The following is a 12,862-nucleotide window of genomic DNA, read 5'->3' as shown; positions in this document are numbered from 1 at the left end:
CTGAGGCTCAATAACGACAACAGACAACAGCTGAGGTAACGTTTATTTTGACCTTAAACATAGACATAACTCGAATTAATTTTTCGATAACAAGACCCTTTCAATATCCCCATACATTTCTTTATATTTCGAAAATACAAACAGTCACGCCGCTTGTATGGGCGCCCTGTGGAGACGCGGGTATGGATGCCGCACCACGCGCGCGTTTTGTTGCCACTAGTCTTGCACATGTTACAGGCTAAATTGCTCACCTTTCTTACCGGCCTTCTTCCGTTTCCAGAGCATGAAAACTTTTTTTTTCTGGCTGCCGCCAAAAAGCTCCATAATTTTGTCGCCACTGGGAACCCCGACGTGCACGACCTTCATTGCCGTCCCTTTAGAGTACGACGAAATGAATCGCAAACTGTTGAAAGGAAATAAGCAAAATGTTCTGGTTAGTCAAGCATATATTGCTATTTAGCGATCTGTTGAACAGTGATCATTAGAAAGAGATTTTTCTAGGCGGATAATTATCCGTACTTTGAACGATCTTGACCCGATATGTAACAGTTGCAGTTACAGTGGATTTTCAATTCAAAGTGTTCACTCACCAAGACAAGTCCAAGTTTTCCAGACTTGGAAAGGCCGCGATCAAGCTTTGCTTGACCATGTCGGCCGAAAAGCTTCTTCTAAATCTGATTTCTTTCACCCGTCCAGCGTCTACAAGTTGTGTATACGCTGATCTTCTTGGGACAGTCTTCCTTCTCTTGGGAAGGTGAACAAACGTGCGAAAAATCGATCGACCGGCGTGTAGATTATCCACATGATCAAATTCGTTCGAGCCGTCCGAATCGCTTCCACTTGAACCTGAAGAACTTGAAGAACTCATATTAGGAGCGATTTAAGCGCTACGAAAGGCTTGTGTGTCTTGCTCGAATGCAACGACGCTAAGCAGTAATAACAAATTGACAATGGACGCTAAGTCGCGGCGACACAAAGTAAATTGATACTCTTGTTGGGGGCGGTACCCTTTTAAGACACTGACAATGATTTTATTGCAGATTCTATTGTATACTGTGTTAAGGAAGCGAAGGTGGCCAAAATGGTATAATATTCATCACTTTCAGCGATTATTTTACTAGATCTTACTACGGGTAGAATACATGTAGCACATCCTGAGATCATAGACAACCATTATTTTTCGGACAAACGGTGCGAAGTTGAAACTGGGAGGTGATTAATTTTTAACCAAAGTAAGAGGTGCTATATTGTTACTTATTTTCGCGGGACTTAATTTTTGCGATTTTCAAAAAAGCGCGAAATTAAAGACCCGCAAAAAGGTACTCGTGAAAAATAACGACCCGAACTTTAATACCCTTTTATATAATTCGTTATAACTAATCAACGTTACGGTCAGTTTACTACAAAATTATCTTGGTACAGTCGTCTAACTAGCTCTACTTTGTTACAAAGGAACATGCCAAACTGTTTAAAGCTTCGTTTCGTTAACTATGGTTTTGTTCAGTGTCATTGGAAGCTATTGCTGTGGAAACATTCACTTTTTGTTAATGCAGACCCGTCGCGTATTTCGACAATTCTCGCGAAATTTATTAAAATGTATTTTTTGGCCAAATCGCGAAATTTAAGTCCCGCGAAATATGCCCGTTCCGTTTTCGCGAAATTAAGATTCCGCGAAAATAAGAAAAAATAAGGTAGCTACGCGCTTTTTGTCTATTTTCGCGATAATAGGAAAGAAGAAAAAAAGATCACTTGATGGTCTTTGATAGCAGTATATTAGCCTGCAGAACAGGCGGTTTATTTTTGGAGGGGTAATTACGAGGTCGCGCGAAGCGCGAGGGGCGCGAGGTTAAAGTAATGGATGGATAATCTTTATTTAAAACACGGTCAAATTCATCAGCTTACAATACAACAATCCAATTATAATATATATACAAGAAAGAGGGAAAATATAAAAATATATGTACAAATATAAAAAGCTGCTTTCCACGAATGCCGTGCCCTAGAGTATTTGTTCAATTAGTTTTTTAAATTGCCCAAGGGACTCTGCTTGTCTTACGTTAATAGGAAGACTGTTCCACAAGATGGCGCCACTGTACGTAAAGCTGTTTTTGTAATAGTTAGTGCACGGTAATGGAACATTGAGTTTGTTTTCAGAGTCCCTTAGGTTGTACGCGGTTTCTCGTTTTTCAAATTTAGATGATAGGTAGTCTGGAGCCAACCCGTGCAGAGACCTATAAACCATCGTGGCTCTTTGAATTTGCTGCTGGAGAGCTAGATTTTTCCATCCTAAAATTTCAAATAAATCACCAGCGTGCGCGTCATAGTTTGAGAAGGTCAAAACACGGGCTGCTTTATTCTGTAGCTTTTGTAGCTTGTTTTGCAAAGTAATCCCACAGTTTCCCCAAACAGTACTGCAGTACGTCGAAATGCGGTTGTATTAAAGATCTGTATATTTAGGTGTAAGGTTGCTTGAGGGACCAGGTGCCTCACTCGTTTTAAGGCCCCAATCCCAGAAGCAATTTTCTTTGATAATTTCTCGATATGACTACTCCAATCAAGTCTGTAAGATTGAACCTGTAAGATTGAACCTGTAATTCGGTTCTGCGGGCTAGTAGTATATTCTCGGGCTCTATGACAGTTTTCTACTATCGCAGTGGGTTACATTGGGAGGTATACGGAGAGTTTATGTTTATGTAACCGAAATAAACTGAACGGAATTTACAAGATAAAGGATTAATGTATTAGGCGAGTATTTTAAAAAGTTATTTCTAGGCGCGCGGAGCGTTATTTTCCTTTTAAATTCTTAACAATATAATGTCATAATAATAGCATTTGTTACTCTAAACTATTGTATAATGAAATTAAACGCTAAAAAATTGGAACGACGTTTCGACCGTTCGACGGTCATTTTCAAGTTAGGTGTTAGCATAAAATTACATGTGTAAATATAGTAAAAGCGCTAAAATATGTACATACAAACAATAGACAATAAGAATAAAAAGGCTAAAAATGGCTAAAAAATAACTTTGTGCGAATGGCATGCATAGTTGTAAAAGATATAATTAAAAACGTAAAGCAAGCGAATAAGACGACGAGAATAGGAACATTAAAATACCTAAAACTAACTCTAAACTAATCAAAAAAATCAAAGGAAGACAATGACCTTTGTCTATTCATGTACGCCCAAAGGGGTAATTAATTCGGCAATTTCAAATGAAACTTACCGACTTCTTTGAATGGAAGTGGAATATGCATCACAATAGAGCTGAGGTGAGACAATGATTCAGATAACGGAAACCAACTGGACGCATCAACCCATACTTAGTAGAGCGGACTAACTAAGATCAACCTAAAAGTCCCAAAATCCGCTTTTGGTAAGCGGTGGAAATTCATGCTTACCAATACGACATGAATTTAAATTTATTTATCGATTTGGAAAGGGGACCGCGTTCAGGTTTGGTTCGATGGCTCCAAAGGCGGCGTTTGATTGCAGATCCTCTTCGGTGTGCGCAATGTAATATCACGATGGAACTAACCGAGAGAAATGACCGCCATGTGGACGGATTTCTTTGGTGAGTACAGACTACTGCATCAGTGTTTGTCTGATCCAACCCTTTTTGTAGTTACCTAAACGAAGACGGGTTTCCTTGTTCAAGTAAAGAAATATAAAATCACACCTGAGTGCATTGTTGAGTAATAAAAGCTGGCGGGAATTTTTATAAAAACGAAAGAAGTGCGTAGAGAAACACGAGGCGCATCCGATTGCTTCTCGTACTTCTCGAGTATTCACTAAAATTGCCCCGTGTTCATACCTTACTCAGCAAAACAGGAGGAAGAATATAATTATTTTAGAAAATGTTAAACTGTCATGCGCGTTCAAACTCACCGACTTAGCTTGTTAGTAAGATGCTTATTATATTGTCAATCAATCAAAAAAGAAATAAATAAATAAGAAAATTTAAATTTGCCCCCGGTATAAGAATGTTTGCTAGTTCACAAGAGTTTAAGATGGTTTCCGTACAATTTTCGAGCAATACAGGCAAAAATAAAGTTACCAAAAAGACCTCTTAGCATGGCAACAGTTTTAGTACAGATAACAAAAACCTGCCAAAAAATTTAGCACTCAAGCTGACCCCGCGAGAGAAAAATGGATTTGAAGTTCTCTTTATTTCAGTTAAAACGGACGTCTTGCGCCAGTTCAAAACAAAATGGCGCGCGTTTAATACATTTTTCGAGGTTTGACTTTAATTTTCTCGAGAATGCTTTAGAATTTAATTGCGGGGTCACTAAGACAAATGAATTTCGATGAGATCTTTTAAATAGTATACAAAATGTTGCCGCGCAATGAGTAGATTTTTGGTACTTAATTTTCGCACATATTGCTCGAACTTTCAGCGGAATCCGTCTTAAGTACTTTTAATTGATTTCGACTGCCATTAATTTATGGCCTTTCAACTTAATCTCCTGTCTCTAGCTAATATTTTGACTGCATGTGTTCTTTTACTCTTTTTTCTTGACGAATTTTTGGCTTTTTCGTTTGTGGCTGAATACAGTTTCCGTTCGCTCTTTAGATTCAATGCCAAAAGAGAGCAAAATATAAATTCGTTGTGTGCACAGTTTATCAAAAATATGCGATGGGGCGTGTTATTGTCCTACGACAAAGGCGCGATTTCTAGTATTTCTAGTTAACCAGTTGTTAGTCGAAAGATTTTTTTTTGGCGGGAGAATCCAGTAAAAGAGAATTTTCCTAGTCCTTATGAGAAACAATCATATAATCAGACGCGAGTAATCACTGATATAAGCCGTGATAAACAGAGACTAGGGGACTGTGTTCGACCCTAAATAGCTCTGAACAGCTGAAGGCATTTTTCCAGCCACTTTCAAGCACTACGCTTTTCGGCTGTGTAGAGAAGAGTTATTGATTCTAAATCAAGGCCATTTTTAAACCTTTGTTAGATGCCCATCATTAGTGGTCCTTGTATCCTTGATTTCGCATTTCCAGTTAAATCGAGGGGAAAGTTGCTACTTTCTAAAAAAAACTAGCACTGTTTATAAACACATTGTGATAGAAATTGTCGGTGCTCAATGCGAATGAATTTTATTTGACAGCGGCTTAAAAGATGCATATTTTTCTAATTTTTCAGACATTGCGGCGGCCGGCGGGGCCCGAACGGGCAAAATATTCGATGACTCCAAACGCCGCCTAAAAACCATTTTGAATCAAACCAAATTTGTTTCAGTTCTGGCCTTGGTAAAAAAAAAGTTCAGTTACGAGAGTTTCAGACAAAATTATTTTTTGCCGCCAATTTGAGTGGGTGTTTTTAAGAAAGATGTCCTCTTAAGTATCTTGACCATGAACTGGCAATACAGCGCCCCGGCCAGGGCTGGAACTCGGGCCGTTCGACTGCGCCTCCCATAAGTCAATAGTATCAATCAGTAATTCTGATAAGCCCCATCCCAGTTTCCTATGTATCCCAGAGGCTTTCAAGCCTAGGGCTAACATTTAGATGCAGCAAGAGGGAGCGAAAAGAAAGGGATCCTTAAAGCCTGGTTTTCACTAGCGACGCAAGCACAAGCGCAAGAATAACAGCCCTTATTTCTTATTTCACCCTGAAAACTGCTTCGACTCAAGCAAAAGCACAAGTGCATTGCAGTTTTATGCTTGTGCTTGCCGCAAGCACAAGAACAAAGATCAAAATTTGTCATTTTGCGTGATTGCACACGGGATCTGCACGAAATACAATCGATATCAAACTTAATGGTCGTTCACAAGTTAAACTTCTAACAGTGTGATTTGTATTAAAATTTAACCAGTGCTGGCTAGTTTAAGAAACGAAAAAAACCCATCGGGGTCACAGCTACGGTTTGCAGCCGTTATCCATTGATCCTTTACCGCACGATGATCACCGGAAAACGAAAATACTACGGTCAACCTCGCGAACTGCAAATAAAATAAAATCCTGTCCTTTTTTACACTCACAAACTCGGTATTTTTCTTATTTTATATTTCTGGCGAATTGTAACTCGATTTTTAAAAGCGTGTTTTTCTTTTGTTTTATTAGGAGATGTACTGGGTGTCGCAAAAAACGAAGCTTGCGAACGAACAGCTTTTTCGCTGAATTCCCGAAGATCCCTTTAGGAACTCTACTTCGCGTCATGTTTTCCTTCGTGCACGAAGAGTCACAACGTAGAATTGCGGAAACGCTAAACTTAAGGCGAAGTTTAGTTTCTCGCATTTATAGACGACTACAAGATCTGTGCTCAGTGGATCTAGAAAACAGATCATTCTTACCGTTTGGAGGACCCGGAGCTATTTTAAAGTGCGATGAAAGCAAGTTCAATCATAAAGCCAAGGTAATAGTTAAATTTACCGAAGTGATATAGCTGCCGTATTCAAAGAAACCACACAATAAAGAACGGAATTAGGGATCAATTAACCGCGTTTTATCGCTTTAAAAACTGTAATATACGATGGTGGCGTCTAGTGTCCCTAAAACCTTCAGTATGCCAAAGACACCTTTTAATAGGGATTGTCGTTTATACTTCATCTCAAAATTCTGGACGTTTACGGTGGCTATGAAATCGCTCCGAGAAAATGTGATGTCTTCAGTACTGTGTATGTAGTCTACTCTCTTTAAGCAAATTAAGGGTGTTTTAACATGTTCTACTGTTGCTATAACCTTCGGCAAAGTTTAAAAAAATTCTGTACTGTGGGTTTTAGAGCGGCCACCTTAAAGTAAAAAAAAAAAAAAAAACGCGTTAACTCGCTTTACTGTTTATTCCAGTACAACAGGGGGAGGAGCGCAGCCCGTGACGCGTGGGTGTTTGGAATCGTAACCACAGAGCATAGTCCCGCGCGGGGTTACTTCAAGGTTGTCGATAGAAGAAACGCGGCCACCCTTCTCCCTATCATCAACAGATGCGTCTTGCCTGGCAGTGAAATACATACAGACGACTGGGGGGCGTACAGACGACTTCTACAAGTGCCAAATGTCCGCAGACATAGAGTTGTTGTACACGCCCACAATTTCGTCGATCCACGCACTGGCGTGCACACACAGGAGGTCGAGTCTTGCTGGAATCAACTTAAACTTGGGCAAAAGCAAAGAAAGGGGTTGAGAAGGGAAGATCTACAATCCTATCTCGATGAGAGAATGTGGAGGCAGTGGCGTGGAGGTGATCATACTCAAATCATGGAAAACTTTATTACCATTATACCCCTCCAATTCTCGACTAATCATCCAGCTCTGTGACTTTGAACTTGCATGTGATATTCCATTATCAAAGAAAGAGAAAGAAAATAAGCATGTTAATCAGTTTGATTGACGCAAAAAGGATTACTATTGTTACAAGAAGACAAAGTGGGATTATTTTTCATTATAAGAATTTGTCGTTTTTGTTGAGCCAAGGTTAAAGAATGTGTTTTTGAAATGTGTTGTTAAAATCTTCTCATAGAGTAATTATCATAATCAAGTTACTTATAGAGTGTGCATTTTTATAGTTGACTCAGGTTTAGCAGTCTAAACTTGTCAACAAGGACTGAACGATACGTGCGTTAACAATCGTTTTGAAAGTTAACACTTTTCAGTAGAAACAAAGCCACCCAGTGATTTTTCATTTATTTCGACCACTGTTATGTTTTATTGGTAAAACTGCGCATGTTTGTCGCTGGCAATACGACATTTGGTCCCCTTTGTAAAAAAATTCCCTGTATTTTCTTTTCCTGGCTACACTCCTGCACCTTCTGTATGTTTAAAGAAAGTTATGTTGGCTCAGTGTAGACGATTAAACTAGACGTCTGGAAAATATAAATTTGAAACACTTAGCAAAGTGCAGCCTTTTCGCAATACTTAATAAAGGCGGGGTGTTTACCTGAAGACCAATTTTTCTAACGCTTTAGGTGGGTGACGCATTTCAGTATTTTCCAGCCCTTGCACTTTAATGGAACAGTATACAACTCCTAATCAGGTAACTACTATTGTCAAGAAAATGATCACAACTTAAGCTTGTCTGGGAGGCGATAGTTTTTCTCAAAGGATTAGTAAAATTTAAACAAATAAGAAATATTGGAGATTTAATGTGATTTTAAAATTTGAATTTGAAGTTAAAAATTGGTGGACGGACACCAAACAGTCTCCTGACAACCCGGAGTGCTCTTGCGAGGGGGACAACTGTTTGGAGGTGTTTCCATTCTTTTCTTCAATCCCTTTTTAAATCTCTTAAAGTTCCATTCAAATTCAGGTAGAACCCCACCTTAAGTTTTGTTCTTGTGAGAAAACAACAGAAGTCAAAGGTTGCGTGATATAACCAAGCATCAGGAGCCATAATCGGGGACGGAGACCGTAAGCGCGTGCCATTTCAGTATTGGGGGGTGTCCCCATGATATGGAACATTTGTGCTATTTTTAGCACAAATTGCGCCATCGCGTGTGGTACGCGCGCGTACTGCTGCGAGGATTTTTGCGAGGACGTCGCGCGGAGAAAAACAAACAAAATGGCGTCCAAAATTACCTCTTCAAGTGAAGCAGATATTGGATTTTTTTTCATCTGTTTCTACTCCTCAGTTACATCAATCCTTCCTTGAGCACTTCCTTGAAAGTGATCATGAAAGTGAGGGTGATTCTAGTGGTTCGGATGTCTGCAGTAGCATTGTTTCCCGACAAATTCAGTCGTGAACAGCGTGAAAACGCGTCGGAGATGTCGTATACGAGGAGGCGCAAGACATTTACTTACTCGTTTTAGAGCGCAGCGACAAGGAGACGCAAAGCATAAAGATCGACAGGGGCAAACAGAGACCATATTTTTGCCGAAATACGACTGTATACATCATGTCGTTCTTTCTTCGATGCTTTTATATGTTGTACAGCAGCCTCGCAAGTTTATAGCTAGGACTTTGATACTGAGTAATGGAGTAGTTTAGGAATATCTTTACAATTGTTTCTTAAATGTTTTGCCCCATTCAAGTTCCTTATCTGACTGATTTTGCTCCGAAATTTTTCTTTAAGTCTCTTGTATTTTAATTTCAATGCAGCAATAACTTTTCATCTGGTCATATATGTACTTACTTTGTTAGATAACATGGAATAATTATGAAAAACAATTTCTTAAAAGCTGCAGTATATTTTGGCCATGTTTTCGAAAGCAGGGAGCATTCAACTATTGCTATTAATGTTAATTTTTTTTTACTCAGGGATGACAAATTTTAAAGATTAAATTGCAATCAGTGAGCCAAAAAGATAAATTGAAGTCACAGGAGAAAAAAAATTTCCTCTCTCTCAGGGAAAACTGTGTATTGAAAATTCAAAATTGTACATTACAGTATCAAATTTCTTGGACTACAGAAATTGAGTGCAGTCTGGTTATGCAACTATTACAACTATTATGGTTGTTAAACTGGAATTCAACTTCCCATACCATTAAATTAGCCTTGTGTTTTATCTTGGGTACTGTTAAAATGGCCTCTTAAATTGTTAAATGTCCTAGGGATAGGACTGATAACAATAACAAAACAGAAGTAAAACAAAGAAACAAAAAAAAGCACTATTAGGGTCAGGTCAAACTAATCTGCGGTTTAAAGCACTAAAAGATGAGCATCTGTTATATTATTGACATTATTACTAAATAAACATATAAAAATGCATCATTATATTAGCATCATGAAATACAAGACTAACTGTATGTTAAATGAAATGAAGGCAAAGTGCTTATATTCCGTTCAAAAGAGGAATATATATACATCCAAAGTGAAGCTCAGATTCGTCACACTTAACCGACTCAGTTCCTAATGCCACTCAAACAGTGTTGTTATGGCTATTCTACCAGAAAGATTATACAAGCTAAAAAGTTTGAAGTTGTATAACCTTTTCACCTTTCACTTTTACTTTTGTTATAAACAACAAAAACTGGATGAATTCTTACTTCTTTATTATGAGCAGCTTCTGAATTTTTCCTAGTTGGAAGGGAGGAAACTGAAGGAAATTGTAGGCCAAAAATAAAGAAATCAGTATAGCCATACAATAAGGGAGAAGTGACAAAAAACTTACAAATCACTCCTAATTATAAGATCTAATTTGTGACAAAACTGGACATAGTTCAAAAGATTCATCAAAAGTAAAGATTCTGTACATATCACAGAACTTCGACAAAGGTTACCAATGAGAAAGATGTCAGAAGAACCATATAGCAAACAATATTGTTTGGTGATGCAAGACATGCAAGACACCTATTGAAAATCATAGATTTATTTTTGGCAAAAATCATGGATGTGCTATCCATAACATCTTTTTTAGTATACTACTTGTCCATTTTATGTAAGAAGAATTAAACTTAGACCTGCTGCAGTTTGGTGTTCAAGAGTTTAAGTGACACATATTAAATATTTCCTTTTTATAGAAATAGCATGTGTCTTTCTCTCCAAATTAAGTTTAGGAAAGGGTGCTTGCCTTCACCTTTTTTACTCATCCAATTAAAATTATGATTTTTTTATTTCTGCAGAACACTTTTTGCATAAATGGTTACCTATAGCATAACTTTGAATGTCCCATCAATGAAAACATAACTACAGAAGATATTTAAATATGCTCCTATCAATGAGTACAGTAAAGTGTAAGATGAGAGTAATGAAATTAATTTAAATTATTAAATAGGTTTATTTTTGGAATCATAAAATACCAAAATTATTCAGTTCTAGAATAAAAGTTTTGTGACTTCTTATCTCCGATTAAAAATGAAAAACAACTCTTTAATCGTAGATGAAACTATAATCTTTTGACAAAAAGGTTGAGGTATATACTTCTCTAAATATGATCACATGCTCAGATCAAATAAATGCCTGACTTTCAAGACAGTCAAGACAAACCGAAACCCTGGCCGATAGCAGAGATAAGCACAAAGACACTGTTTTGAGGCCATTTCTTGCAAAACAAATGCCTGTGATACTTCGACACGTAAACATCCAGGGCATATTAATATAAAAAAAGCTTTATTAAAACCGAGATTTAAAACCGGGATTTATAATTAAGCTCAAGTACATCAATAAGTAAGCTTATTTACAGTCATACCAGGATTGTATTTCGCTCGTTCGTCTCGATCCGCGCTGCAAGCTCTTCCGGCAAATACGAAATTATTTCCACAGAATAAGACACAGCCAAGTTGCTTCTGTTGTCAGTGTATAATTACGATTTTCATTTTTGGCGATGCTTGGTCTGGAGTGTCGATCAGACCACGATGGCTTCGAGTAATCCAAATAATGTTTACATCGCGAATTTCATCTCAGAAAACTTCTCCAGCAGTTGCAACGGTAGTTAATCTTGTGCTTTACATCAAGGAGATGAATTAAGTTCGACATGGCAGTTTCACAGCTTGGTATACGATATTATCCATACAAAATTTGAGGTTTTCACTGAACTTGACTGCCTTCTTTTTTGTTTTCAACTTTTCCAGCTTTTCGTGCAGACTCGAATGGTTTCGCGACTCACGTGACACTAAACACGCAACTCCGGTTCTATCCGAGCGGATCCACGCGAGAATCCGCGCAATTTTGCGTGTATTCGCGCGGTTTATGACATCGAAGATGGCGCAATATGTTCTAAAAATAGCACAATTGTTCCATATCATGGGGACAACCTCAATCGCGCGCTTACGGTCTCCGTCCCCGATTATGGCTCCTGCCAAGCATGGATTTTAATTCTCCCTCCCTTTCCATCTCCTTAGCCTTTCACCCCCACCTGTCCCTCCCTTTCTACTCTCATTCAATTTAATGTTTGCTTACATTTCCTAACCAATTCAGTATCGTACTAATCTGTGCCAAGCAATCAGATAATAACAGAAATTTGCCTTAATTTTGATCTCCCATACCAAGACCTTAGAGTATAAACCGCTAATAAAACAGAACACACTTGATAATAATTCTCTGAGGTTATACACCTTACAGTATTAACGTAGTAACGAATTTGATAACTAATTACGATGTTATTGACGATTTTTTGAAGATTTCCGAAAATAATACTTAAGCAACTTCCAGATTTTTATCGCTAATTGCATGATGATTTCCTCTTTAAGTGTAGTACATTTTCTATTTCACTGCAGCTCCAGTGAGTGATACTAAATGTCAAAATCCAAATTCCCCAACGCCATTTTATGATGCCTCGTTTCTCTGCTATATGTGGCTATTCAGATAAATGGAAAGTTGCAAAGATTGCCGGGGAGGCTAAGTACGGCGTAGAAAATGGTGTTACGCAATGCTTTAGTGTTGTGAAGAATGCACATTCACACAACCGAGGCTAAAAAAATAAATTCGTTTCTTGATATGCCTCTATTAGGTTACAAACTCGTTATCCACGTCTAAACCGTTAATCTAACGTCAATTTTTGTGATGAACCACGTAAATATGATAGAGAAGATACTTGAGCCCCCACCAACCACGCCCTGACCTGTGTAGCCATGTTCGCGCCAGCAGGGGAAATAGGCAGGGCGTGTAGTTCTTCACCCGAAATTTTTTCTATGTATATAAAGTTACAATATTACAGATAAATGATATGGGCAGGTAGTTCTTCGCCCTAAAGTTGTTTTATGTATAATATAAAACTATTTTATACAAATAAATGATATGGGCAGGTAGTTTTTCGCCCTAATTTTTTTATAAGTATATTAGAATATATATTTTTTTAAATTTGATTTTACCGAGAATACATCTACGCACATTGTTTTTTTTTATATAGTACTGTTTCACTTTTTTTCAAAACTCGTGAAACATGTGTAAATCCCGACTGTCCACAGCCTCTATATTTTTCAGCTGGCACCCAGTTCTCTCGCCGTTCTTTCCCCGCGCGCCGTTCTTTCCCCGCGCTCATTCGATCGAAACA

The 12,862-nt window shown here is 38.0% G+C and overlaps 2 protein-coding genes across 2 annotated transcripts; one reads left to right on the top strand and one right to left on the bottom strand.

Moving 5' to 3' along the window:
• Positions 1-137: 137 nt before the first annotated feature.
• On the bottom strand, positions 138-1,450 carry LOC144648949 (uncharacterized). Its single transcript, XM_078508402.1, has 2 exons — positions 591-1,450; positions 138-403 (listed from the first exon to the last, which is right to left on the bottom strand). The coding sequence occupies exons 1-2, from the start codon at positions 866-868 to the stop codon at positions 232-234; spliced, it is 450 nt and encodes a 149-aa protein (XP_078364528.1). The 5' UTR covers positions 869-1,450; the 3' UTR covers positions 138-231.
• Positions 1,451-6,025: 4,575 nt separating this feature from the next.
• LOC144648689 (uncharacterized) lies at positions 6,026-7,788 on the top strand. Its single transcript, XM_078508179.1, has 2 exons — positions 6,026-6,354; positions 6,786-7,788. Exons 1-2 carry the CDS (start codon positions 6,157-6,159, stop codon positions 7,251-7,253), a joined length of 666 nt encoding a protein of 221 aa, XP_078364305.1. The 5' UTR covers positions 6,026-6,156; the 3' UTR covers positions 7,254-7,788.
• Positions 7,789-12,862: the final 5,074 nt, after the last annotated feature.

This window comes from Oculina patagonica, chromosome 4 (assembly GCF_052425735.1).
Source record: "Oculina patagonica isolate OP01 chromosome 4, crgOcupat, whole genome shotgun sequence".
In the NCBI taxonomy this organism is placed as follows: Eukaryota; Metazoa; Cnidaria; class Anthozoa; order Scleractinia; family Oculinidae; genus Oculina; species Oculina patagonica.
The sequence above is the reverse complement of the archived record's forward strand: the minus strand, read 5'-3'. Positions and strand labels throughout refer to the sequence as shown.